At 41.0% G+C, this 26654-nt stretch overlaps 1 protein-coding gene across 2 annotated transcripts in view; it reads left to right on the forward strand.

Annotated features, from left to right (window-relative positions):
• Positions 1 to 2526: 2526 nt before the first annotated feature.
• Positions 2527 to 26654, forward strand: part of sema4bb (sema domain, immunoglobulin domain (Ig), transmembrane domain (TM) and short cytoplasmic domain, (semaphorin) 4Bb) — a 55087-nt gene continuing 30959 nt past the window's right edge. The window contains exons 1-2 of one of the 2 annotated variants that reach the window (XM_028570052.1): positions 2527 to 2761; positions 25724 to 26164. In XM_028570052.1, the coding sequence (XP_028425853.1) occupies positions 26044 to 26164 (121 nt within the window). In that variant the 5' untranslated portion in view covers positions 2527 to 2761; positions 25724 to 26043. Of the gene's footprint in view, positions 2762 to 11140; positions 11503 to 25723; positions 26165 to 26654 lie in introns of those variants that run through there. The other variant, XM_028569992.1, reaches the window with a different exon arrangement.

Genomic DNA, 26654 nt, shown 5'->3' on the forward strand with positions numbered 1-26654 from the left:
CCACTCACATGTGGGCACAGGTCCATTAGCCTTTGTCACATTTCATTTAGTGAGTCGAGAGGATCTCTAATGGCTTGTGACAAATAAAAGGTCAAACCTATTTAGAACTTCCTCACATGTCGATGTAACCGATGTAAAAGGCTGAAATTCTTGTTGCATTATCACTTCACCATCAAAAGGAACTGAGTTTAGTTGACTTGAATTGAAATATCTGCAGCATTTCCTCTGAATAGACACATTGGTGATTAACTTTGATAATGACCGATGCTGTTATTTTACATTTTCTGTTGACATTCTAACCGCATTGTCCAACAAATACATTGAAATTTGTTCAAATGAGGCACTTCTCTGATCTTTGACAGCCCACGTCACAAAAGATGGATGGAGCATTCCCAGTCAGCAATTCCTACATGGGAGATGAGAGGACATTGAGAGGACAAATACATAACAAGGAGACCATTCTTTAGCCAGTTACTGATTATGGCCAAAATCTGCCTTAACTTGAAAGAGCAGTGGAGGAAGGTTTGTGTGTGTGAAAATATCCAACATCTCATACAATTATATTGGCAGAAGAAGCATGAGTTGCAGCACTTCTAAAAGCTGGTATAACAGCAAACATGCCAGAAATATGGTAAATATAGAACAATCATCAATCATCCCTACTCCATAGAACCTTTTTTGTTTGTTTCCCCGCCGAGATTTTCTCCTGTACTTTAAAGTATGTTAACTGTATTAGTGTTGCATTAACCCATGTCACTGCTGAATCATTGTGCTTGTTGTCTTTCAAACAAAGCCCTGCTGCCAGTCCTGTAGTATCACACATAATGAACTTCTCTTTGGTCAGAAATATCTAAAGGCCTGGACACACCAGGATTTAAAACAGTGAAATGTTGTGATGAAATCAATTAATTCCAATGGAATTGCCACGATCAGAGGATCTGCTCAAGGAGGGGAATGTTTTAAGTGGAGTTCAACTTTGGTGAACTTTGACATGCAAATTTGCACACTTGACCAATAGCAGCATTGCTGACCTTTGAGTGGACTGAGAGCCAGAGAGTCTAAAATGAAGCACATTATTATTATTAGCTGTTTTATTTCATGTCCTCTGTTGGAGTAAAATCTGTTCCACAAAAGAGACATGGTGAGTTGATGGTACATACACTTCTTTTGAATACACTTATTGTCCCATTAGCAACCGAGCTAAGCTAACGAATTTGCTAACTTACCATTAACAAGCTTGTTAGCTTGGAGAGATCCTCCTCCTCAAAAACCTTTTATTAAAACTGTGTGTAATGTTGAACAAAACTTCCAGTAGGAAGTAAACAGAACAGCAGAGAAAACTGAGAATAGATCTGGGAGATAATGTGACTGACTAGCGCTAGCCCGCCAGGCCACCTAGCAAGATAGCTCGTTAGCTACAGCAATTCACCAACTAGTGAAAAGTGTCCACTCGATGAACTGCAGTTTTTGGTACTTATATATGCCATAGTATATGCCACTTTGCAGTGTGACTGCCGCTTATAAGAGAATAGACATACACACAGACCTAACTTATAAAAATGAATGAAGACAGCTGGGAGGAATGACTTTCATATTTACGTGTTTCTGCCACCTGAATCCTTCCTGTCTCGTTTTTTTGCCTGTCTGGTGCCAGATTGGTACAGACAGAGCAGAGGTGCAAAGATGACCCTGAGCTGTCATTGTTTTCCTACTAATGCCCTTCCTTCTCACTCCCTCTTCCTCTTCTTCCTTCTCCCTCTGTTTCTTTTTAGGGATGGCAGGCTACACAAAGAGAGGTGATTAATGCTGCTATAGGGTAAAAACTAAAGTGTGTGTGTTTTTTCTTCCATTTAGAGATGTGCTCTGTCAAAGCCAGCAGAAAGTGTTTGGAATCACTCACCTGAAATGTCAGTGACTTCCTAAAAGGGTGTCCATCAGTGTTTTTTCAAACTGACAAGGGATCCATTAGCTGGTGGCTCTGAGTGTGTCATGGAAAGGGGCAGGTCTGAGTTCTTTCCTTCTGCAGCAAACTGTTAGCCTGTATGGCATTGTATTTGGACATGAAAGTTTTGAATACTTATAGTTACCAGGAGGTTTTGGTACATAATCTAAGAAATGTGGTGTGATCATTATAGCTTCTTGATTATAGCTGTTGTTTATGTTCTGCTCATATGTACACAACCACAAACACACACACACACACACACACACACACACACACACACAGGTGCAGCCACCATGACAGCACTGCACTGTATGCAGCATGGACCCCATCTTTAATCATCCTGTTGTCCGCTGCAGAGGGAGAATATACTGTACAGTGATGGTGATACAGACACAAACACAAACACACACACATGCACAAATACACACCCACACCTTCCCCACCGTACCCCCCTGCAAACCTACCATTCCCTAGTCCATGATGTAATGCTATCAGACCCCTCCTCTGCTGTCTCTCCCTCCCTCTGTCTCTCACACCCTCCTCTCTCTCTCCTTCTCCTCATTCTATTGGTGGCTCCCGCCTGCATCTGCTGGATCAGCTCGACTCCCTGCACACACACACATACATACATGCATACACACACACACACACACACACACACACGCATTCACTCACTCACACACACTCACACACATGCACACTGCCACGCTCCCTCTCACACACTCTTACACATACACTACCAGGGGGATTCCTCCGCCACTGCAGCCTCTGCTCGCTCCACCTGGCTCCTGTATCCCGCCATGGGAGGAATGCACGGTGAGTCCCTCCTTTCTTTTATGACAGCAGGCGATAGTGGTTCACAATAAGACAAAAGGATGAAAGGACATTGTTGTTTTTCATGCAGAGAGTGGAGGACAAATACCGGGAGGCATTGCTGCCACTGCAGCCTGAGAGGAGAGGCTCGCAGCTGAGTTTCAGCTTGGAGTAATGAAGAGGTGTGAGGTTGCTCAGTTACTACAGATACCGGTCATCTAAGCGCTGGGTGCCATGGCAATAGATTGCGTTCAGTCAGGGTCTTGGCTCATTGTGTGTCTGTGTCCTAGTAAGGAGCTGGAAGCCGCGTGTGTGTGTGTGTGTGTGTGTATGTGTGTGTGCTTTCAGTGAAATCTGTTTGTATGCATATCTGTGTGTGTGTGTGTGTGTGTGTGTGTGTGTGTGTGTGTGTGTGCCTGAATTATGAAGCCCAAACCTGCTCCAGGGTGTTGTGTGTTATCTGGTCTCCTCTTTAAAAAATGTCAGTCACCTAGCTTTGAGATAACACAGGGAAGGAATCACATGAATGTAAACCAAAGCTGCTATTGCATTTAATTCCTGTGATGGTTTCGTTTGTTCTGACTCCCGCCCACTGCACTGGGAGGATATATTGGCTACAATAAAGCCTGGGCAGTCTCACTACATATAGATTGTCCCTGTTGTGTCACTGACAAAACAGGGTGTGTGCATGTGGTGTGAACTCCTGCGCCTGTGACATTTGGACACTGGCAATGCTCTCTCTGTCTTCTGCTTCCCCATTATGTGCACAGACTGTGCTCTTTCACTGTAAAACTCAATGACATTCAGTCTAATAGGAAAAGTAATTATATTATTGTCATGGCTTTTGACTGCTAAATGGCACATTAATGATAATGGAGCTGAGGAGTGAAGTCACTGGTGCATTATTCTTTTTGGGGCTTGAGTTTGACCAGCCGGTAGCAACGAACTGCAACCTAACCTTTACATCCAGTGTGTTGAAATGTTAATATTTTATAATGGTTGGACTACTCCACATGTGGACACTCTCATAACTAATTCATCCAGATGTTTTTCCATTTCTATATCACATGGAGCTGAGAAGAAGCCAGACACGATTCACAGTTTTTTCCATCTCTATCTAAATGCATCATTTTAATTCATTTTTGATTATCTCCATCCTGTTTAGTTGATTGGTGCATCACAGGGATCCATAATTCACACAAATATGTAATAAATCTGGAAGGAAGTGCAATCCGTCAAATGCCACCAGCTCACTGGCAGCAAACCAAACAATATATTTTCTTCGCTAGATAATCTGCTCAGCGTTTTTCAATTAACCAACAAACAAATTAGCTTTGCTATGCTTTTCAACTCGCTCATTACTATCAATGAGTAGCTATAACCACATAGAAAGGATGAAACCCACAAAGATATTTTGGAAGTCAGCTGGCCTTTATCTGCAGCCCCTCATAAAACAGTGTGTGTAAATATGTAGGATTTTTAAATTAATGATTAGCACTTAAAAAAACCTCTTCCCGTTTAACTCTAACATACTCTCTGTCGGCATAAATGTAAAAGTAATGAGGATGGTGGCTCAACAACAAACTAATAAACCAACAGGCATTGCAGGAAGTGCAGTGCATTGTCAGTTTCCATTGGCTGTTAAAGCATTATTCGGGTGCTTAAAAGGTTAGTGTTTGGTCATACGGAGATCGTTTATTGATTTTTTTTTTTTTTTTACTGTTTGAATCCTGTTACAGCCTACAACAGACATTGTGTCTCCCCACTGACCTTAAATATCTTTAGAAGTAAGAGTGGGAGCTAATATTGCACTCATATGCTGCACTTTGTGACCCTGGCAGAAAATCTTAATGTTAATATTCTCTCTGAAGCAGTTCATTTGTTACTATCATCCTCTTAGGGGTCTCTTCTCGTCTATTTTGTCACAAATTCTGACCTTGTTGCTTCCTGTGAAGTGAAGTTGAGGATGCAGGACTTTTGCTTTTGGTACATTAGATGGGTTACAACTTCATGCTGACTGAACCTGTCAATTTTGTATCTACCCTCACTGGGTGTGCTGACGTCAAACCAATCAACTGAAGTGAGCATGAATATTTGAACTCACTCAAGGTAGAATAGTGAAAGGCTAGGAGAGTAAATCAATTCAATCAATATTTCATCGACTCTGCCAACTGTGTAACTATTTTGGATCCTGATAAAAGGATTCATATACCTTTCAATCACTATTTTATTTCACTCAATGTGTGCATATGTGTGTTTACTGTTTGGTCTATACAGGCTTCTACATGAAAACATTTTCTTTTTTTAATCATAGATTGTGAGTGGTTTTTTTTCCAGCATTTTACTCTTAACAGAAACACCACAAGTATTCCTTAATATTAAAATATGTGACATATGCCGTACCTAAACCAGACCCAGGACAGCTTATCTGGTTTGACCATTCTGAAAACACTGAAGAAGTATTTTACACAAATTGTCCATCAAATGGCATGCATACTTCCTAATCAGGAAAGGATTTCAACTTTAAAACTTCTTCTAACTTCCAGGGCGCCTGGGTAGCTAAGGATACCTGTTACAGTGGATAACAGACTAAACACATAACAGAAGTTCTTTAAGCAAAGAAAAATATGGATAAATCTAGTTTTTGTGTTCATTCCTGTGCTTTTAATTTGTGCTATTATCACTAAAAAAACTACTTAAATATTTGCGGAGGATTAATAATATCTTGCTAATATCCAAGCAGCCTATGGAAATATCATTCTGTTTTCAATGAGCTGTTTTTTTGTAAAATTCCACAAACGCAGGCACAGCTTTACTGAAAGTGGAGCATGTCCAATTTTTTAATTTCCTGGCTTTTAATTTCAGGAAAAGATCACAAAAACACTTAACGGATAAACCTGCCATCAGACCTAAGAAACACCAAGGCAATTTCTTGCATTTAGTGATATTCCCCTTTACTATATTTAATGTCAAGATTAATACAGTTCTTTGTGCTGATAAATTCATAAAAAATCTGAAACCCATTAATTCATTCCCAGTGCCTGGAGGCTTTCCTGCACAGCCCTCCCCCCTCCTGCTGTGCAGCTGTGCAGGACCTTCACCTATGTCCTCCTGCTGCACCCACCACAGCCTTCCAGCTTCAAAACCACCAAGAAGGAGCCAAACAAAGAGAATCCATGTAATGAGACATACACCAATGTCTGCTTTTAAGCTGAACTGGCTGTCACTGACGTCACTTCCCCCAAGCTCTCAGGGGAAAACCGGACAACATTAACATTGTGCATTAATCTCACAACATCCTATTGTATTCATATTAACACCACATGTCAGCCCTTCCCCCTGTGTGTGCACAGAAGCTGTCATTGGTTCTCATTCATTATGGAAGATAAAGAGGTATCCAAACTGGTTGCATCAAGGGTTAGAGTCCATTTCCTTGATCCAAAAGATAGGCCGCTTGCATCCTTCTCTCCCGAAATAGACACATTGTAGGACCGTGACAGTAAAATCAAGACTTTTCATTTGTAGTTTCAATCATTCAGTCTTCAACTCTTACTATGAGGAGCTGTGTTCACGTTAGCTGGTAAACCTCTGAGCTTTAATTATGGGGAACCAAAAAGCCTTAAAAACTCACTCTGAGATGATTGAACATGTCAGGAATAAAAGTAATTGCCAATTAAAGTCGATGACATGATTTGCATCTCCTGTTAACTTATTTTTCCCTGTCACTATAAACACAGGCCTACTTCTGATGTGCATCAGACGGAGAGAGAGAGAGAGAGAGAGAGAGAGAAAGAGAGAGAGAGAGGTGGCTGTGGCTGCAGGGAAGGATAGAAGTGGTAAAAACAGAGGCACCTCTCTAGTCTTTGATATGGACATGAGGTGCCATCTGCGGCAACAGAAACAGGGATTTACTCACTACTCACACTGACTGTTACCAACAACTCTACCTGGACATGAGTGCTGTATCAGGGTCCCAAGTAGTTCATTGGCAGAGTTATGGTGGATCCTTATTAGACACAAATCTAAATGTGTGATGATGGTTTCCCATGTGCACAAAAGTTACTGACACACATATTTATTGTGATCCTCATCTGGTCCAACAAACATTAGTTGATGTTAGATTTCCAAATATGCATAAAACATATGGTCACTGCCAACATCACTTGCAGTTTGATTTAAAGGTATCAAAACAACAAGTCATTCCTATCGATGATATATGACCAACCTGTCAACACAACTCGACTCAGGATCATTTATAGAGGAAGCAAATGGGACACTTTCAGGCCGGGGTGCTGCATCGGTAGAGAAGTCATGAATCATCAGTGTGAAGAAAGAAGGCCTCCTGCGTAGTGAGAGAGAGAGAGAGTGAGATGTGGGGACGTTTTTGGGACTGTCGGGGCGGGACAAGGTGTGGACATGGGGATGAGTCATAGTGCTGTTAGCACTGCAGGAGGCACCTGCATCGGGCTGCTCTGACTTCATCACAGTCTGCAGGGGTGGAGCTTACTGGTCAGTGGGAGCACAACTTGTACTCAAGGAATCATGAGTTTGACCTTGTTGTGTGTCAACAATTCTTGTTTTTATCCTCTCTCCCTCTCAGCTAGCCTACTACTCATATTACATACAATTTAAAATAGATCTGCTTTTCAGGTATAAAGGTATACAATCTGTCAATCACCATTCAGTTTAACACCAAGCCAGTAACCAATGAACAACAGTCAACAGCCATGCTATCAGAACTGTGAGGCTGTACTTATGCACAGCAGTGCTTTGAGCTAAAAGCTAACATCAGCATGCTAACATATTGATGTTTAGTATAATGTTTACCTATTTAACCATTTTAGTTTAGCGTGACAGCATGCTAACATTGGCTAATTATCACTCAACACAAAGTACCAACAAGTCCTCCAAACAATAAGACCCTCCAATATGACCCACTGGAGCATTTCATAAATTAGTGCTCCTAGTGGTGGCAGGAAATAAGACCCATAGGAGCGTTTTCTACATATCTAAACACAACAGTAATGGATTTAAACACGTCGTCAACGCCACTATAAACTTAAATATAGGTCATAATTGATGCTTGTACAAATGACTTGTAGTTGTTTTTGGGGGGAGGACAGTCTCCAAAGTACAGATGTCTCTTGATGAAAAGCGAGAGGATCACCAAGGTAATTAGAAGTTACCCTCTTGGGACCATGAATATCTGTATATGATTGCTATTCATCTAATAGTTATTTCAGTCTGGACCAAAGTAGTGGCTGACTGACCAACCATCCACCAGGTTTGTCGCTAGCATGGCTAACAATGACACTTAATAATGAGCAGCCGTGACAGCGATGCCAGTATTGTTTTCTTATCTTGTCTATGTGAGTCTATGTGTGTGTCGTGTGTGTGTCATCATGACAAAATAAGGTCCTGGAGACACCTACTGTAGCATGAACTACCACAGAGGTGGTTTTGAATACTTTGTGTTTCTGTCTGCAGCCAGAATTTGTCCCCTCAATAGCGTCGCAACCATGCAAGATACAGTCACGAAACTTTAAAAGTGTGTAGTTGAGATCAAAATGAAGGGCGAGTTTAAAAATAGGTATGGTCCTAGCAAGGGGGCCAGAAGCAGGGGCGTTGGACTGGGGGGAAAAAGGGGACTGAGTACCCAAAGCCCTCATGTGTGGAGGGCCCTAAAATATGCTGGAATGAATAGCTATGGATGCGGGGAGGGGCCCACAGAAAAAACCTTTCTACAGGGCCCAGAATTTTGTGCTACGCCCCTGGCCAGAAGTAGATGGTAGGAAATAGGGGGGAACCCCACTTTATGCCCCTGGCCCAATTTGGTGTTGTGGCTGGTGTGAGCAAACTGGTCTCTCTAGTTAAAAGTCATTTTTAAAGCCTCTCAATCTTTCCTTCCTCTCGTTCATATTTTTCATATACACTTATAGTGCATTTGAACCTGTTTATAAAAGAAAAAACAATGACAATGATCTCATTGACAAAAGCATATTGGGTGGGTAAATTTACCCGAAATCTGGTGTTGTGTATTACTGAAAGAGTCTGTTATATACTTAACCCCAATAAAAGCTCCACGGGTGGCCGTGACCTTAATATGAATGGCTGCTGCATGCGCCCCGGAGTGTTCGCGTGCCAAGACAAGGGGATATTATTTGAGTGCAACGGCAGATTAAGAGTGATGTGATCAACAACCACTGAGCGTTTGTTAAAATGCAACCTTCAGGACTTAAAAACAGCCATATTTGATGATTTTTTTAAAAATTTATTCTAAGTCATAAAAGGATTTCTTCAAAGTGTAAAATGCTCCAAATAAACCCTGGCGTGCTCATTACCAGGAGGCCACTTAATTCTTATCAAAGAGCTTCACCCAAAGCTGAAGAGTTACTCAGCATCCTGTTATTGCATCTTCATTTTGGGAGTGCCAACGTCTAACTGCTTGCCACTTTAATTGTTTCTCCTTTTTAGGTAGATGCTAATTTGCACTCATAATTCATTAATCTGTTTGTTTTTGGAGAATTTAATCACAGTTTGGGGGACTTGGTGTTTTAATGCATTCGCATATTGCCATACCTGTATATCACCACAGAACCAATAGAAAAGGAATAAAAATAATTCAACCCATTTTAAGAGGAATTCATACCGCTGAGTGGTCGATCCGCCCCTGTTGTTGCAAGCCTGACTTTTGCAAAGTTGGATGATTTTAATCTTCTCAGAAGTAATCCTAGATTGAATTTGAGGGATTACCTGGCAGATAAAGGAGAGCAACTTTGATTTGGCGTCTGTCTATCAGCATATACTGTATCTCTAACATATAATAGAGAGAGAGAGAGACATGCATATAGTCAAAAAGATAAATATAACACCCACCTGTCACAAATTTTTCCAATGGGGGGGGGGGGGGGGAATGGCCTTTGCTTTCTGTGGCAAAGTCATGCAAAATCAGTCAGAGAGTGACAACATTTCCAGAATAAAGTGTCACAGTTCTGTCAGACCGGGCTATCCGGATGCAGCCTCAAGCGTTCTGCGCCTGGCTTGGTGTCATCACATATCTTGGTGTTAACAGTCAAAATATCTGACAAATTCTCACACTGTCGCATGTCACTGAAAGCAAGGAGCTGGAGACTAATTATGAATGTGATTTTTTCGCCTGCGGGTGTGAAGAGTGGTTTTATGTTATGCACGAGAATTAGTCCCTCCTCATTAGTGTCCCTCCTTGTCAAGAAAAGATAATGATAATTTTGATTGGACGTCCAGAGCAGAGCAGAAGGTGCAGCTACGCTGTCTGTTGTTTTGACTAGAGTCTGCAGTTCTGTTTTCTCTTTAGGGGCAAAAAAAGAGATTACATGAATAGTTGAGTCTGGTTCTGTTCAGGTCTTTGCCTCTCTACATAATCCCATGTAATTCTCTTTGTAGTGGACGCTCTCAGTTGTCATTCATTGTTTGACGGCTGCAGGGTAGCCTGAGAAAAGTAGGAATACTGATACCCAAGACAAGAAAGTAGGAAAACTTTCTCCCAGCAAAGAAATCGGTCACTGTCAGAATCTGAGAGCAGATGCATTAAGAGCCTCTTCACTTCACTCTTCACTGCAAAACACATTTGATATATACTTCAGAATATGTTTCAAAAAGAAAATGAATAGCTCGATCCACTAATCCATTAGGAACTATGGACAGGAGGACAACATTTTCCAAATTGGGTCTCTCATCCACACCCACTCCAACATCATAGACCTTTGCTTGGGCCTACATCTGTACCCTTTGACCGCCCCTGATGGCCAGCCTGACTAATCCTGTACATATTTGACAATTTACTGTACAGATTATATGTATGCATATTTTTTTGCACAGGAAAATTGATTTGCTGCATTATTGGCCAACTTTTGCATAATTAATGAACACTTATTGGCTACTTTAGGCTTTTATTCTGGTGGAACATATCCCTCTGTGCCCCACAGCAATTTGGGGCGACCAACTATGCTGATATAGGCTAAAAAACAAACTGTTCAAGTTCCAAGTAAGGCATTGACAATCTTTGCATAAATAGGCTACTTGCAGCTCTTTGCAACAAATAATGTAGGCATTTCCAATAAGAACACTTTTACATTACACAGGAGTTTTGGCTATGCATTCTTTTGTCTATGAAATATATTTTTCTTTGTATTTTGACCTGCTTCTGTATAGTTCACAGACGCTTGTTGGCTATTTTAGGCCTTTTCTCTCCGACATAGAGCTATGCGAAACTAGATATATAGCCTAATGTGAAATTTAGCTGATGAAATGGGTGACCATTTGTGCTGCAGGCTCTTTATATAGGCCTAGAGTCTGTGGTTGCAGGCAGGCAGCGTGTGCTGTGGGAGGAGCCAAAGTTTAGCAGCTTGAAAGCGACCAGCCTCTTCAGTCTGTGTAGTAGAGGAGGCTCGTCTTCAAACCTTCAACGCTCGGATGATGGACTTCCCTTCTTGGACTCAAACGTGCTCAAGCTAAGCGCACTTTGCGGATTTAAATGGTGTTACGCTCCACTTTTCGACAGTTTTTCCAACGACTGTGAAGACTTGAGCTGTGACCAATCTTTTTATACAGTCTGTGGCTGTGACCGAGGTTTTTTTTTTTTTTTTTTTGCGCTGCAGCTCGTGGATGGTAAAGGTCTTCTTGTGCCAGCTCGGTGTTCTTCGGTTTTCAGGTTAAACACCTTTAAAACGGGGAGACGGAGGGAATCTGAATCTCATCTAAATCTAGTAGGCAAAATGTTTTTTTTTTTTTTCTTTTTTGTTAAGTATAATTTGTGGACTTCTTTAGCCTGGCATACATGTAAATTGACGAAGATTCAGCTTTAAAGCGTAAATTAAGTTTTTCAGAGAAATTGCCTAAATTCGTGGTGTTTTGCCTCATGATAGTCGTTATTAACCCAGACTTCTAGTTTGTGGTCTTGCTCAACTCAGAGCTGCTTTCATGTCATTCCCATCAGGGATGTGCTTGGTGAGGGTCTTGGATGTGCTCGGCGAGGGTCTCGTGCACACATTGCCTGCTTTCTCCGGAGCAAAATCCCCAAAATACAATTCATAAATCTGAATTTAAAAAAATAATTCAATCTTAGCGCTAGCAGTGATTTGCAGCATTGTTAAAGCAGTGTAGGTGGGGAGACAGCCTGATGGACTGGCTCCTCTGTTTTCTATCTACCCATGTGCATAAACAGCTGCCATTCGCATTCAGCCCAAAGAAACAACAAACAAGAAACACTTCTGTTGCTATGGCTCTGCTTTATTTTCACCAGACTTAAAAAAAAAAAAAAAAAAAAAAAAAAACATTGACAAATGCTCAGGCCTGTTTAGTCACACAGGTCTGTGAACACCATGTGGAGCCTTTTGGAATTGACTCTGTCCAACTTTACACTTGCTAAATGGCACCTCGCTTGTTTCCTGTTATTCTCCCTTCCAAATCGCCGCCTCCTCTTATCTCTGCTGGCATGTTGTAAAGTGTGTTGACATGCCTCCCATAACTCTTCATTTCTATGGAAGAAACACAGTCTCAGCCTGGATAAAGCATCCCTTTTCCCCCTCCCTCTCTGAGGCTCAAACCACAAGTGCTTACAAAATTTGTACTTTATCCTGAACTGATGGACTAAATCTGGCATTTATGATGCGTGAGAGAGTCAAAGCCTGGGTCAGTGTTTAGATGGTACCGATGCTTTGTTGGAATCTGCCTGTAAATGACCGGTGGAGCAGTCTTTCCCCCCTTCGGGCCTCTGCTGTTCTTTTGCTACCCTTACCAGAGCGTGATACTGTATCACTAACACTAATAACACTTGATAGTCTCTGGCTCTCTTACTGTAAACAAACCTTTTCTCTGCAAGCACTTGCAAAAGCATCTTGCATGCTTTCCCCTCATTCTCCCTCTCTTTCTCTGAAAAACACACACATATGCACACGCAGACCCCCGCCCACACAGTCACGCACACATTCAAACACTCAAAACAAACACACAGACTCCACCCAACACTCCACCCACTGTAACAACTTCAGAGGGATGGTCAGCATGTGGAGAGGTTGTGGTAAAAGAGTTGGAAGGGAAGTGGAAACTGGGGAGGGGAGGGGAGGGGGGTACACTCTGGTCGTTTTTAACCCCCAAAAGGTTAGTGATATCCCATGTAGTGTCCAGAGGGGCTGGAAGTACTCCGTACAAACTGATGGGAACTTGCGTGTTCAGGGTCCATGAGATGTGGGAAAACAGTAATTCCACTGGGCTGAAGCCAGATTGCAACCAGGACGAGGCAGGCATGAAGCCAGCCACGTTGCCTTTCCATCAGCTGAGTTGAGTTAGTGCAGATTAAAAAGGGTTTGTTGTCCATCCCAAATAAAACAAGCAATGTGTAAAAATAAAAATTCCAAGTAGATTTTGTTTTTCCTGCAGCTTGATTTGGCAGGGAAAGACATCAGTTTGAGGAGTCTGCAAGAATTCTTGTAGCATTAATACAACCAAAACTGTGAAAAGTCACACCTCGCTTTTACACATGGGCGGTAAGGTTTAATGGTTCACATTTGCATTCACTAAAACCTGGCTGTTGCCCCGTTTGCTGACTGTCTCTGCTGTGTCTGCGCATAGCTTGGTCTGCCAGTTGAAGGTCATTCATATTCAGTATGACCTGCAGGTCCTGTAGGAAGCCTGGCCAGGCCCTGCAGGGGTTTAGATGTTGGGCCAAAGGAGGGCTCTGGATGCAGGGGATGTCCCTTTGGGGCCATGCAGACAAACCTGAAATGAATTTCCCTAATTTGACTTTTCTACCTTCCCTTGCTTCCCTCAGTTGCTTGCTCTTTGTCCACTCTGGCATTACTTTCACAAATGCATCTTGTTTTTAATGGTAAAAACATGTATTCCAGTTGCATTTGACCCATATGTATGATAGTGCTGCTCTGCCTGGTCAACAAGACCTGAGTCTGTAGCTGTGAGTCCACACATATCACTGCTCAACCACATGATTACACCAGTCCTAATAGACCTACTGTATTTGCCTAACGCTGTTTAGCAAATTTACTGTGTGTGTGTGTGTGTGTGTGTGTGTGTGTGTGTGTGTGTGTGTGTGTGTGTGTGTGTGTGTGTGTGTGTGTGTGTGTGTGTGTGTGTGTGTGTGTGTGTGTGTGTGTGTGTGTGTGTGTGTGTGTGTGTGTGTGTGTGTGTGTGTGTGTGTGAGAATTAAATGTGGTTTCTGCTGTGTTTACACTAGAGATTAAAAATGTCATGTATTTTAACAGCATTTGTGCTCTGTATTTTGGCACCTTGTAAAAGCTTAATGCAATATTCTACAGTCAAATAATGTTCAAGTATGTCAGAGATTGAATGTAATGTAATAGTTCTATACTAACCCTAAAGTATTCATTTAGTTGTACTGGAAAAGCATGTTCACCCTTGTTGACCCATTTTTAACTGTGGTTGGGAGCAACCTGCAAAACCAGGTTGGTTAACACCATTAGGTTTATTATAGGGGCAGGTTTTACTTACACTGTGTCCATCTGACAAGTGTTTCGAGTTTGTACAGGAGTGCCCTCTGCATCTATCAGGATAAGGTCCTTAACTGAGTTGGCTGTCTTTGAATGGAAATATATTATGCAACATGTTCCTCACCAGAGAGAAATATAATGTCTTTCCCATTTCCTTCTCTTGTTTTGAAAGAAATGTAGAGAACAATATAAACTTGTGACATGTAATGGAAAACAGACTTTCTGTGTGCCTGGAATGTTTTTCCTTGTGAATTTGCTGATAACTATATCTTATTTCAATTGGAGGGATATGGATACAGTTGTGTTTCTATTTTACCCCCATGATGTCTGGAGAGTTCAGTATTTATTAAAATTTTTTTTGTCCATTAACAGTTATTTGCTGCATTTTTGGCCAACCTTTGTGTAGTTTATAAACCCTTGTAGGCTACTTTAGACTTTTATTAAGGTTGGAGCAATTGTGTCTCCATGTTACCCACTAGGTTACGTGATTGGGCATTGCATCGTGACCATATCCAAAAGGTGATTCTATTTAATTTTTTTCCAACATCCCCTGTTCTCCCCACCACCACCACAGCCTAAACGCACTACCCACAGTCAACATTTGCTGTGTTTGAAATACATTTAGCAATTTCCAACTTAACCTTAAATGTGCTATCAGGGGCTATATTTTATTATTGCTTCATTAAGTTATTAATGTCTAAATTAGGGTGCAGGATCAAATGAGTTGTACTAATTTACAGGTGACTGTTTAAATGTTATGACATTTGGGGAGGGGGAAGTATAGCAGTTTTCTTCTAATTCCAAAGAAGGATCCAAAGAAAATATTGACGCTGGGGAGGGACACATAAGATTGCCCACCCAAATCATTTCCATACAGTCCCTTACTTCTATTCCAATTTTGTTGGAAATCAATTCATTATAATGCTATTCTTCTTTCTAATAATTTCTAATTATTTACTTTACACAATTAACTAGTTCTAGGTGAGTAAATACTTTTATAATACCATTCCTTATCTGCCCCATGTATCGGCTATTATCAGTGGGACTGTAGCAAGGAGGGACCACACTGTTGACTAATTGCTTCCTTTATTGGTGGGGACTGCTCGCAAAGACAAAGCCAGAACCCTGACAGTAAACAAAGCAAAAGTGTTTCAGCTGTTCCTTTTGATGTCGACATGTTTGCAGAGAGTAAACATCGACAGCCTTGTGGCGGCAAAGCAGACAAACGACTCGGACAAACTGTGACATGTCTTCACTTTGCACGAGTTTTGTGGTCAAGGCTTCGCTTTTTTTATGATCATTGACGTTCATACCTGAACGTGCTGGCGTGACTGCAGTGTCGGTCTGACAAGGTGAAGCAGGGGCCATAAACAGAATATTGTCATCTGCTAAGCTTTTAAATCCTATTGCCCCGCTTGTCAAATCGAGTAAAGAAATGAGTCCTCACATCGGTTTAACTGCAGGGATTAATCGTGCCCCCCCCCCAACTCAATGTTTAAGTCATGAGATGAATAGCCTACTATGGATCGCCAAGTCTTTGGATTTGACGGTGTAATTAGCAGATGAACTGTGATGCTAACACAGCGTGGTTCAGACCTCACAAAGGCCTCTATTGTGCGATTACATGACTGTAAATCTTCAATTCTCCTTTGTCACGCCACAGAGTTTGTTCACAGACTTGACTGACACCATCGTCAACCCAGCAGATGAAGGAGATCTTGTGCTGTGTTGTGGCCATTTGCAGCTTTGATAGCAACAGTGTTCCCTATACATCTTGGCTAAAAAGTAACCAGGAGACCAGAGTGGCAGGGAAATAAATGAAATGCTTTTTTTCTTCTCATTGCTGATGTCTTTTAGACAGTCATTAAATTGCAGTATGTAGACCTTTTTTAGAGTCTTAAGCAAGTGAAAATCTATATTTCTCTGTCTCTTATTTTGTTATGTTCCCACTGGAGGCAAAGTGTTTGGCTATAATCATGAGGATTTCCTGATTGGTCAGCGCACTTCATTAGTCTAAATGGGTCATCAGGTTAAAAGTGTGGAGATCTTTCCAACCCAGAAGCACATAATAAACAAAATGAGGGAAGTGTAATCTATTTTCCAGTGAGTTTGTAGTCTAATAGCAATTTTTTTTTTTTTTTTTTTTTATTAAATGCAGTTAAGTGATTTTCCTCATAAGTGGCTTGCCCATTTCTAAAGGTTCCCATAGTTTCTGTAACAGGGCTGTGATCAAGAGGGAAATGATGCCTCCTATCACACTGCATTCTGACTGACACGCACAGCTCATTATTGACACTTTGCAAGTTTTTCAAGAACCGATCTCCTACTGTTCCCCGTCAGGCTTGAATAATTTGAGGCAAGGGCAACTCTGTATCAGAGGGAATAAGGTGACCCCCAGCTGTCCTTTTAAGCACTTATCTCCTCTGCCAGTTCTGCTTCACTCGCTCGTTTGAAATGATAATTGCTCCTTCCTGCGTGGTAAAGCTGAGCAGTATGTGCACAAATGTAAAAGGGAGTTAGAATATTCCTCAGAGCCACTTCAAGCTTGCAATCACCCTTAAAGTGGTGTCACATCAAGCTCCTCAATTCAACGATGTGTGTGTCTAGCATGTTGGGATAGATGTGACAGAAAGACAAGTCCCGTTGCTAACCTGAAGGTAACGCAGAGGGATGTAGAATCTGAGTTCATCCAAGGGGGTAAGCGAGCGTCTGGCAAACACAGCTCCCATGGCGCCATTTTGATGCTAACGAGCACTCACCCCCCCGTTAGCATCCCATTGACTGCCATTCATTTTGACGTCACTTTGACAGCGAATAACTTTACATCTGAAGTGTTTTAAAGACTCTTTGTCCATTGTTTATTTCTAAAGAAACACAACAATGTATAAAAGGCTCCATTACCTTGTACCTCACGTTATGGCTCCGTAGCAGACGTTTTTGTAAAAATAGGCTAACGATTGTGTCATAACCAAGCGCCTTACTGTTGCATAGTAGAGGAATTACCGTATAGTACAGGAGAAGCTCGCAGGCAGTTTCGACTTACATTAGCTGTTTAAGTTTAATTAATGTTAACTAGCATTATAGTTAGCAATAATTAGCCTGTGCCTATGTTATCTCCTTACATATACCTACGCTCTCCGTCTCTGCAAGATTGGGAATGATTGAGATTTCTCTTGGCAGAGCTACCAGAAGACTTACAACTTTTAGACAGGTTGCTCACGTCACATCTACGTCGGCAAGCTCAGTTGGAGGCTGCGCAGTAACGCTCAGCGGTCACTTGAAAAGTGCTTCTAATATCCTTCACTGGTCTCCGTCCAGAACAACGGGATCTGTTGGTCCATTCTATATATATTGTCTATGAGTTCATCACAGCATTTAAATGAATGCCTTTGAGTCAGAGACACGTCCATGACGGGATCATGGAAACCGTGCACGCAGTGTAGTTAAACTATTAATACGGACCAGTCTGGTAGCTCAGGGTCATGCAAAGCCAATTAGGGTATGTTTAATGTCCAGCCTTGTACCTGATTATCATGTGAAAAAGAGGCTTACCGCGAAGAGGCGGAACAGTCAGTCAGTGCGTTAATATGCATTCTTATAACTTGATTATGAGCAGATTAAGGAAATAATTGGCATGTCACACCTACACCAGGTCATCTTACCTAAAATTGATATCTAAACATACCTTGATTAACTCATTATTCTTTCAAACTAGTAATAGCTAATAACTGGCTTTTATGTTGCACTGGCAAGCAATAGAGCTTTTGGTAAGATGCTCTGTACATTCAACAAAATCCAGCACAAACAAGAGTTTTTCTGCTTCCTTTTTTTTCCCTCGTATTTCCTGTTAGCTGCAAGATCACCAATCTTTCTGGACAATAATGCAGATCTAAATCTAGAAGCAGATCAACAAATTCTACACTTTGTTTCTAAAATAGCACATTGAACATACCATCACTGAGTTCTTCTATAGTTTAGTAACAACACTTTGTCTATCGTGCTAAAAAGAAGCTCTGATCCGTATTCATGTTTACCCGATGATAGAACCACCAGTGAGTGAGTCATTTTGGGGTCATGGGAAGTGACTGTCTTATAACCTGAATTGCCTTTAGTTTGGTAGGAAGTTTGATGCCTCTTGAGTAAAATCTTAATTTGTTATACAGTATTTTGCTCTTATTTTGTTGTTTGATTGTCATCATTATATATTTGAATGCACCAGGGACATACCACAGCAGGATGCATTACAGCCAGTCATCAATAGAAAGATGATTCAATAAATAATTAATTAGCCATGCAGGAAACGTCTGTATCCTCATATTATCACTCAGGGATCACAGATTTGAATTAATAATTCAGTAAACGCTGTTGCTTTCAATTCTCAGAGACTTTTTTTATGTCAAATAAGCACAGAATGGCAGATAAAGTAAATAATGGCCACTATTTTAAGATTTCTGCCTATCTGGACACTAAATATACAAAGCATTCAGAAGTGCATTCAGGTGTTGGTCATTTTAGAATTTTAAAAGGTTTAGAAATTTGCCTGTTTATATTTGCATCACAAAATACTCAGTCTGAAATCTGTCAAGTAGTTTTTGAGTCTTGTTTTGTAACACCCTTGTTGTAAAGCATTGGAAAAGTGCCAAATTGATGTACTGTGTTGCAACGTATACATTATCAGCTGCTTGCTATCATTCGCAAGGAGGAAATGGAGAGGGATACGCTAAATCAATGGCTCTTGATTAGCAGTCAGATCTGTTTTTATTGCATTTCTTCAAATTTATCTCTTTTCACAGGAAGTTTGCCTTCAGGCATCGGGATCCTGAATCTTTAGTGTGCAGCTGTTCCACATTATAGACCCAAAAGTTGGAGTGTGCTTAAAGGTTTTTATTTTATCCCGGGTTAAAGTCTCTTCTGTTGTGTACTGACAGAGTCCTCGGCTGGTTTCTACCTGCAGGGTAAAAATTATATTGGAGAGACGAAATAAGAAAATGTTTCTCTCTGTGGTTGTATTATACTGTATATTTTTTTATTTTATATTTTCTTCTTTAACTTAGGAGAAAAGGTGAAAGAATAAAGCAAGCTGCTTTTGCTAAATTTTAATAGTTGTCTTAAGTCCTTTTACTTTGACATTTAAAAAAAAAAATCTCTATAAAATGTTTACTTTTAGCATTTAATTTCCTGCTCTATATGAATTTGCCTTAAGAAGCAAAAACCTGGACGGAAAAGATATTTTTGTAAAAAGCTACTCGAAGGCCTCTGTGAGAGGATATCCTGGAGATTTGTGTCTGATAGACATATTACCTGTAAGCTGCTGTACATTCCTACAAAAGCAATGAGCCATTTTAGCACTAGTGTAGACATACTCAAGATTTTACAGTTAGTTTATTTTTAACCCAGTCGTGATTTATTTAGGAGTCTACTTTCTTGGTGCTGGGAGCAGTCTACTCGGCTCAAACCCTCCTTTTTAAACCCTCCCTCGTCCCATTCCCGGATAGGCTATATACATAGGAAATGTTGTAGGTTTAGGATTCAAAGTTAGTTTACACAGTAGGAGTACCTGTTTTTTCTAAATCATCTAGCCTATTTGTTAGATATTTATCAGATGGACTAAATTGCCTTATACTAGTTGTGAAATAAAGTCATAAGTCATGATGCTGTAAAAGTGGAATTAAGTCCAGCAAACGTCAAGCTAGCAAGAGATCTGCAGGTTGTGGCACTATGTAGGCAGATTGCTCAGTCTTTGTGTGTCTCATTGGCCCTTTGTCAGCTTACTGCTCAATCAAAACATGTATTTCATGGAGATTTATTAAGTAAAACTGATTTCATGGAGCAGAGGCTCGTTGCTTTTACTGTCTGTTATTTCCAATATTGAAATGTCCTACTGGAGCAGCTGATAACAGCACAGCCCTGCTGCTAGAAAGGATGTTCATCAACTGGACTCAATTGCTCTTGAGCTTTGTAATTATGATTTTCAACCTCTCTTTTAATGGCATTTGATGACTGTATTTTTAACATATAGCCAGTTATATCTCCGGGGCATTTCTCTTGGCATCATATACTGTACATTACAGTGTTATACGCAGATTTACAAGTCAGGTGCCACCGTTTAAAGTTTTAATGAGTAATATGTAATGAGTAACTAATTGCATTTTTGTAGTGACATGGCCAACACTGCTTTTAATATACAAGTGAATCCATACAAATTTAACACTAGAGCTGAACTTTGAGACAAGTGAATGAACAGGGACATCAACAAGCTGATGGTATTGAAATTGTACTTTAGATAAAAGATAATGGCTTTGCAGCTTGTTCTTAGTAATAAATGAACAAACATCTCAAAGTAATTGAATAGCCAATTGATTTTTGGGAGAATATGGTTTACCGTACCCCCCTACCTTCCTCCTCGTTTGAATTCAGACCAGTCATGCTCTGCCCAGTCAGCTAAGCTATAAGTGAGAATTATAATGGCAGGCACAGCAAGGGGTCTCTGCCTTTGTCAGACACCTACTGAGGTCTTTTCTGCCCAACATAATGGCTCCATGAATCTTCCTGAATAGTAACCAGCACCCATGTTGTTTTTTGGGTCAGGCGTAGAACAAAAATCAACTATAACATTATTGCCAGGACAGGACACATTTTTGACCATAGGGAAACAATTAAGCTTGTTGTTTGCTTATGTTTATATTGGGAGCTCATATATTTTCATTTGCAGTCTTACAAAGTCACCCTTATACCTGGCAAAAAAAACAGACCGTAAAGTTTCAAATTTCATTGCAGCTGCGCAATTAAATGCAAATGCTTTTCTAGTTCTCTTTCACTTTGGACTTAGATGTACTCATGATACTGTTAATGGATTGGACGTCGGCCTAATCTAGCCTCATGTTGAGCTCTGTGATGGCGCTCTCTCATCACAGGGTCCTGCCCGGCCGCTGATTATCTCCATAAGTGCCTCAGTCTGTGCCAAAGCCTAAATGAGAGACAAGTCACTTTGCAGGGATGAGTTATTGAGAGCTGGGTGCCGATCACAAAGCCCAGCCGTTTTACACAAAGCTAGCCAAATGGCTAGCATTCGTGCTGCTCCCTATCTAGTAAACTTGCTGTGACCTGGCCGAGTGTATCGTCCAATGTGTCTGTCGCGTCCTTTCTCTCTCTCAACAGATGCAGGTATTAATAGGGAGCCTCGAGGGAGGGTCTAAAGGTTAATGAATCTATAGCCTTAAGCAATATGGCAGCAGATTCACCCTTCATAGATACAAGGAGCAGCAGACCTTCTCCTAGATGAGCAGATGGGTCCTGTGGCTCTGGGCATAGAAGGGCGCCTGGACTGTAACAGCTCCAATTGAATAGAGCTCTAACCCTATAAGTCCTATAATTGTTGCTTCAAATAAGATCACTTTCTTTGGTCGAGTACTTGATGTCAAATATGATTTAATGCTTATTAATATTTAATACTTTCTCTTCAGATCCATGTTTCGTTGTTCTCCAGGGTGGATTGGGACGCTACATGATTAAATTGACTAAAATGCATGTACTTTGTATTTATAAAAAAAAAAAAGAAAATAGATTTTCCTCTGGGATGTGGAACATCAATCGTGTCCTCCTCAGGTGCTGGCCTCAGTTATATGCTTCACACCCATGAGTCATCCTGTATTTTGGATACCCTAGATACCTTGAGTTTGAGTCTGGAACCTCTTCATACTGACATAACTTGAATGAGAACATCAACTTTTCTTCTTTGCGTCACAATACAATATTGTTTTCTGTGAGGAGGCACTTGAGGGAAGTGTTCAAATACAAGTGACTACAAGTATTACAGTTACCCAGAGGAACGAAGATGTATTGAGGTTTTTTGTAAGACGTAGTTGATGTTGTATCAAAGTTTTACTAAGAAGCTTTGATTATGTCGTACTGGTTACTTCACACCTAAGTACAAGTCTCTCCTGTTTTCATATAGATCATATCTGAGGTATTTTGATATAATACATTTGGCATATTGCTTAGGTTAATGATTATTGTAGTAATTTGGACCAAATCAATAAGACTTTTTAATGTTTGCCATTTATTCAGATCTGTGAAGTTAACCACTTCTCATCTGTTATCTGGTGTCCATAGTGACCATTTATAACCTCTTTTCTAGACAATGTGACCACCAGTGTTTTTGGGCACTGAAAGGTCAATGCAAGAGTGTTGAGATATTTATTTATGCGATACTGCCCCACGTAATTAACCAAAAAGTAATTGTAATTTATCAGTGCTAGCAAACCCTCCTAACAGCAGCCCTCTCTTTTCATTAAAATTTAAAAGAGCACAAGTATAAGCGCTGGTAACATGGAGACCTGGGGTGTGCGACACACGCTGGGCTGCCATGCTTGTTGTTGCAGCCTCAGCAGGCATGTGAGGGACCAGCCGAGGAGTCAGGAGATGTTACGGGATCATGGGCGGGTAATACAGCCTCCCAGTGACAGAGTTAGCTTCAGTGTAGCAGCAGGAACCAAAGCCGGCTGGTAGTGAAGGGAAGAGTGACACAGACACATTGGTCCACTGGTTGAGAGCCAGGGGACAGACAGAGCCAACAGTGTGACAGCAGGGCACAGGTGCAGAGATAAGGTTTTATTCAGTAAAACTAGTGTAATCTGTCTTGCCATTGCAAAGGTGAGGCAGATGACCCTCCACTTAATTACAAAAATGCCAGTAACTTAGTCATTATGCAAGACAGACAGCTTGCCAGTAAACTACAATCTGTTTGCTACCAGCCATCAAATCAACAAGCCATTTAGTCAGCAAGCTGCTAATTTTGCATGGTGCCAGTGTAGGCGTGTTAGCCAACTAGTCCATCTTTAGTCTTTGTACTGGCAGCTAGCGGGGAGACGGGGTTGTTACATTACATGTCATTTAGCTGACGCTTTTATCCAAAGCGACTTATAATTGCTATATATGTCAGAGGTCACACACCTTTGGAGCAACTAGGGGTTAAGTGTCTTGCTCAGGGACACATTGGTTAATGTATCGCAGTGGGAATCGAACCTGGGTCTCTCATATCGACTGCGTCATATCCACTGTGCCATCACCACCCCAAAAATCTTTCTTTATCCTGCATTCTGTTGTTGTATGACCAGGTTGATCAGAAGTTTAAAATGGTATTCCCCAGCAGGGCATTGTAACAGTAGACAATCTGGGGCCACTAACTGATCCCCCGGTCGTCTAGGATTTATTAGCTACCATAAATATTTGAATGAGGTCCTGTGGGAGTTGTTGCAGTGATGCAAGCTCTCGACCAGAGACGCCATGTGCTCTCCAGTGTTTACTTGTAAACGTCACCACCTATGTGGGAGCTCAGGGAGGACGCATCCAGCGCTGTCGGGCAATAATGACTAGTGAGTTGTGTGTTTAAATCGCAGGAACAGGCTTTGCTGTGTTCACTGACTTAAGTGTCTGTACTCTTAGGATATTGCTAAAATCAAGAGAAGCAAGTAACAGTTTGCACTCCTCATGCTTAGGTTTAGAAGGACTTGCCAAATTTATTTAGTAATTTTAGTGATCCACTCACTTCTCATGTTGCACAATCATCAGATCAACATTTGAATTTGTCAACACCAGCAAAACCCTATGACATTCCCATCATCCCCTGTGTGTTTAGTGCTAATTAGCCATTGTTAGCATGTTTACGTGCTAAACCACAATGGTTTATATAGTAAACATTACACTCTTTTAAACAGTGTATTAACATTGTCATTGCATGTTAGCATGTTGACATTGGCATTTAATGTACAGCACTGCTGTGCCAATGTACATTCTTTCAGAGCTGTTAGCAGTTCAGGGCTGTTTTAAAGCGGCTATAATACATATTTTATTAACATTGAATCAAAATGACAAAAATCCATTCGTAACAAAGCCACAGATAATTTAGACCTAACGCTGCATTTCTCCTCAGATCTACGGAGCCGTATGGCGTTTTTTCAGCTCATTTTCATTTACTGGGTTCTCATACAGTAGTGCCAGAGTTGGTTATGTCAGAGAGAAAGCTCGGTACTAAACAGCAGATAAACAAAGTTACCGACTAGCTGGTGAATGTGGAACATTTAGCAGTTTAAGAGCCAGACATTTGCCTCAGGTGGCTATAAACATGACTCAAAATGAATGCTAATGTAGTTTTGTATACAAAACTACATTAGCATTAGCTGTTTGCTAACAAGTTCACCATACCATCTTAAAAGGTCAGTGTTGTGTTTACAGCTTGTTTCCACTGCCCCCAAGTGTCCAAAAAAGAAGATGGCTGTGTCTCATGTGACCTTGTTATTTGTATACGCTGTGACTATACAAATCTCAACATGTAAATAGGAAAATGTTGCTGTTATTTTGTCACTTATTGGGAGCAGTAGGCTAGATGGAGCCGGTTACCTCCAGGATCTGTGCTAAGCTAGCGGTGGGTGCGTCAGACAGTTACTACACGCACGGAGATGAAAAGGGGTATGGACTTATCTAACTCTGGGGGATGCGGTGAATAAGCTAAAGTCTCAATAAGTCGGCGTGTTCCTTTTTAAGAACCATAAACACAATTCTCTAATTTATTTTAATCATAGAGCTATGCAGTTTATGTCCTGTGTTTGTTTAGCAAAGAGGAATGGAGTCGATCTGGGTAGTACCTATTTCAAGTGTTTTCAAGAAAGCCGACCCTTTACCAAATTAAAAAATCTCAGCATACATCAACGTAACCCCCACCTTATCTGCACACTCACACTGAGGCCAATAAAAGTCAAAGAGCAGATGTGTTCAATGTGCCTCTTTGCGACAAATTACAGAGTTGTCTTGGGAGTCACTGTTCTTTCATTTATTTCCCCACATAGCCACAAAAGTAGAGCCAAGCTGCCATGTTATCTTCTTCGGGATCTCTCACTGATTGTTGACAGCATAATTAAATACAGGGATTAAAAAAAAATCAAACATGTCTTTTATCTCGCAGAGAAACTTTGTGGACTGCTGTGCAAATTGGACATTACCTCAGACTTTAAAGTTTGTAAAACCCTTCAAACTACCACATGATGTGTGTGTTCATGTTAGCTGACTGGTGGTCTGAATGGTCTGTTTAGTTGAGCTTTTCTTTGGCAGTGTGGTGAAAGAGTAAACAGTAAAAGCATAAATATTTGTTTTTTGACCTCAAGGCTTTAGCTGAAGCCATCAGTGTGCTATAGTTATTAAAGACCAAGAGATGAGACGGGTGATTTTTGGGTCATAAACATATTAACTCTTAAATTCTGGATTTGTTGTTTGCAGTCAAATCCACACCCTCCCCCAAGATGAACCGCAGCCAAATGTATCACTTCTTATGCTTTTGTAGTTGTTAGTTGTAGCGTCAGAAGTTGGACATGGATCTGTTATTCTAGCTTGTGTTTCTTTTTTTTTCTTTTTTTGAAACATGTTCTTGGATCAAACCTAAAGAAAGAACCTCTCTCTCTTCTCTCCACAGATCCAAAATGACTTTTACTAAATGGCCACTGGTCGGAGCTTAGTGCTGATTCATCGAAGAGCACTATGAGTAGATGACAACAAGCGGCGTTTAATCCAGAAAGGATTCCTCTTCTCTGTGCTAAGAGTCTCTTAACAGAGTGTAAGAACTCTGGGAGTACAAGAATCAAGTCAAGGACACGTTCACTCCCCCCCTCAGCCTGCAGGAAGATGGGAGTGAGAAAATAAAGCTCTGCAGAGTCGAGAGGAGCTTAATGAATTCCAAGGAATTTTAAAACCAACTGCTTTCATTTGTGTGTCTGCGTGAGAGGATCAGGCACCATGTGGACATTAGCTGCGACTGTCCACTGTCTTCTGACTGCTGCGCTGCTATTGGCTAGCTGCCTCCAATCACTGATGGCCACTGAGGATGATGTCACACCGCGCATCAGTTTCTCTTACAGTAAGTCATAATAATTACCTGACACGCTTTTGTCATTAATATTTTTTAGCATTGCTAGAGACATTCCAGTGTGACATTTTTATTTTTTTTATTCTTGACCGCTCACTAAACTTGTCCGTCTAAAAGCAATTGTCCAATTATAGCTTAGCAACAGTAACTAGGCACAGCAGGTTTGTCAAGCTGATTGGATTTCTAAACCTGCTGAAGCAACATTTGTGGGGCTCAGAGCACGTTCAGACCAATAAAAGCGGTGGGAGTGTCACTTAAATGGCTCATTTGTGTGATGTCCTGTTGTGTTATTTAACCCCGCAAATGTAGCACAAGTAGACTTTATATTTCACAATTATTGTTTTCAGTCAGATCGTTTATAGATCTTGATTCGATTCTAACTAGAGATGTTCCGATATCGGTATCGGCTCCGATACTGCCTAAAACGCTGGTATCGGTATCGGGAAGTACTGGAGTTTATGCACCGATCCGATACCACGTA

This window comes from Perca flavescens, chromosome 1 (assembly GCF_004354835.1).
Source record: "Perca flavescens isolate YP-PL-M2 chromosome 1, PFLA_1.0, whole genome shotgun sequence".
Lineage (NCBI taxonomy): Eukaryota > Metazoa > Chordata > Actinopteri > Perciformes > Percidae > Perca > Perca flavescens.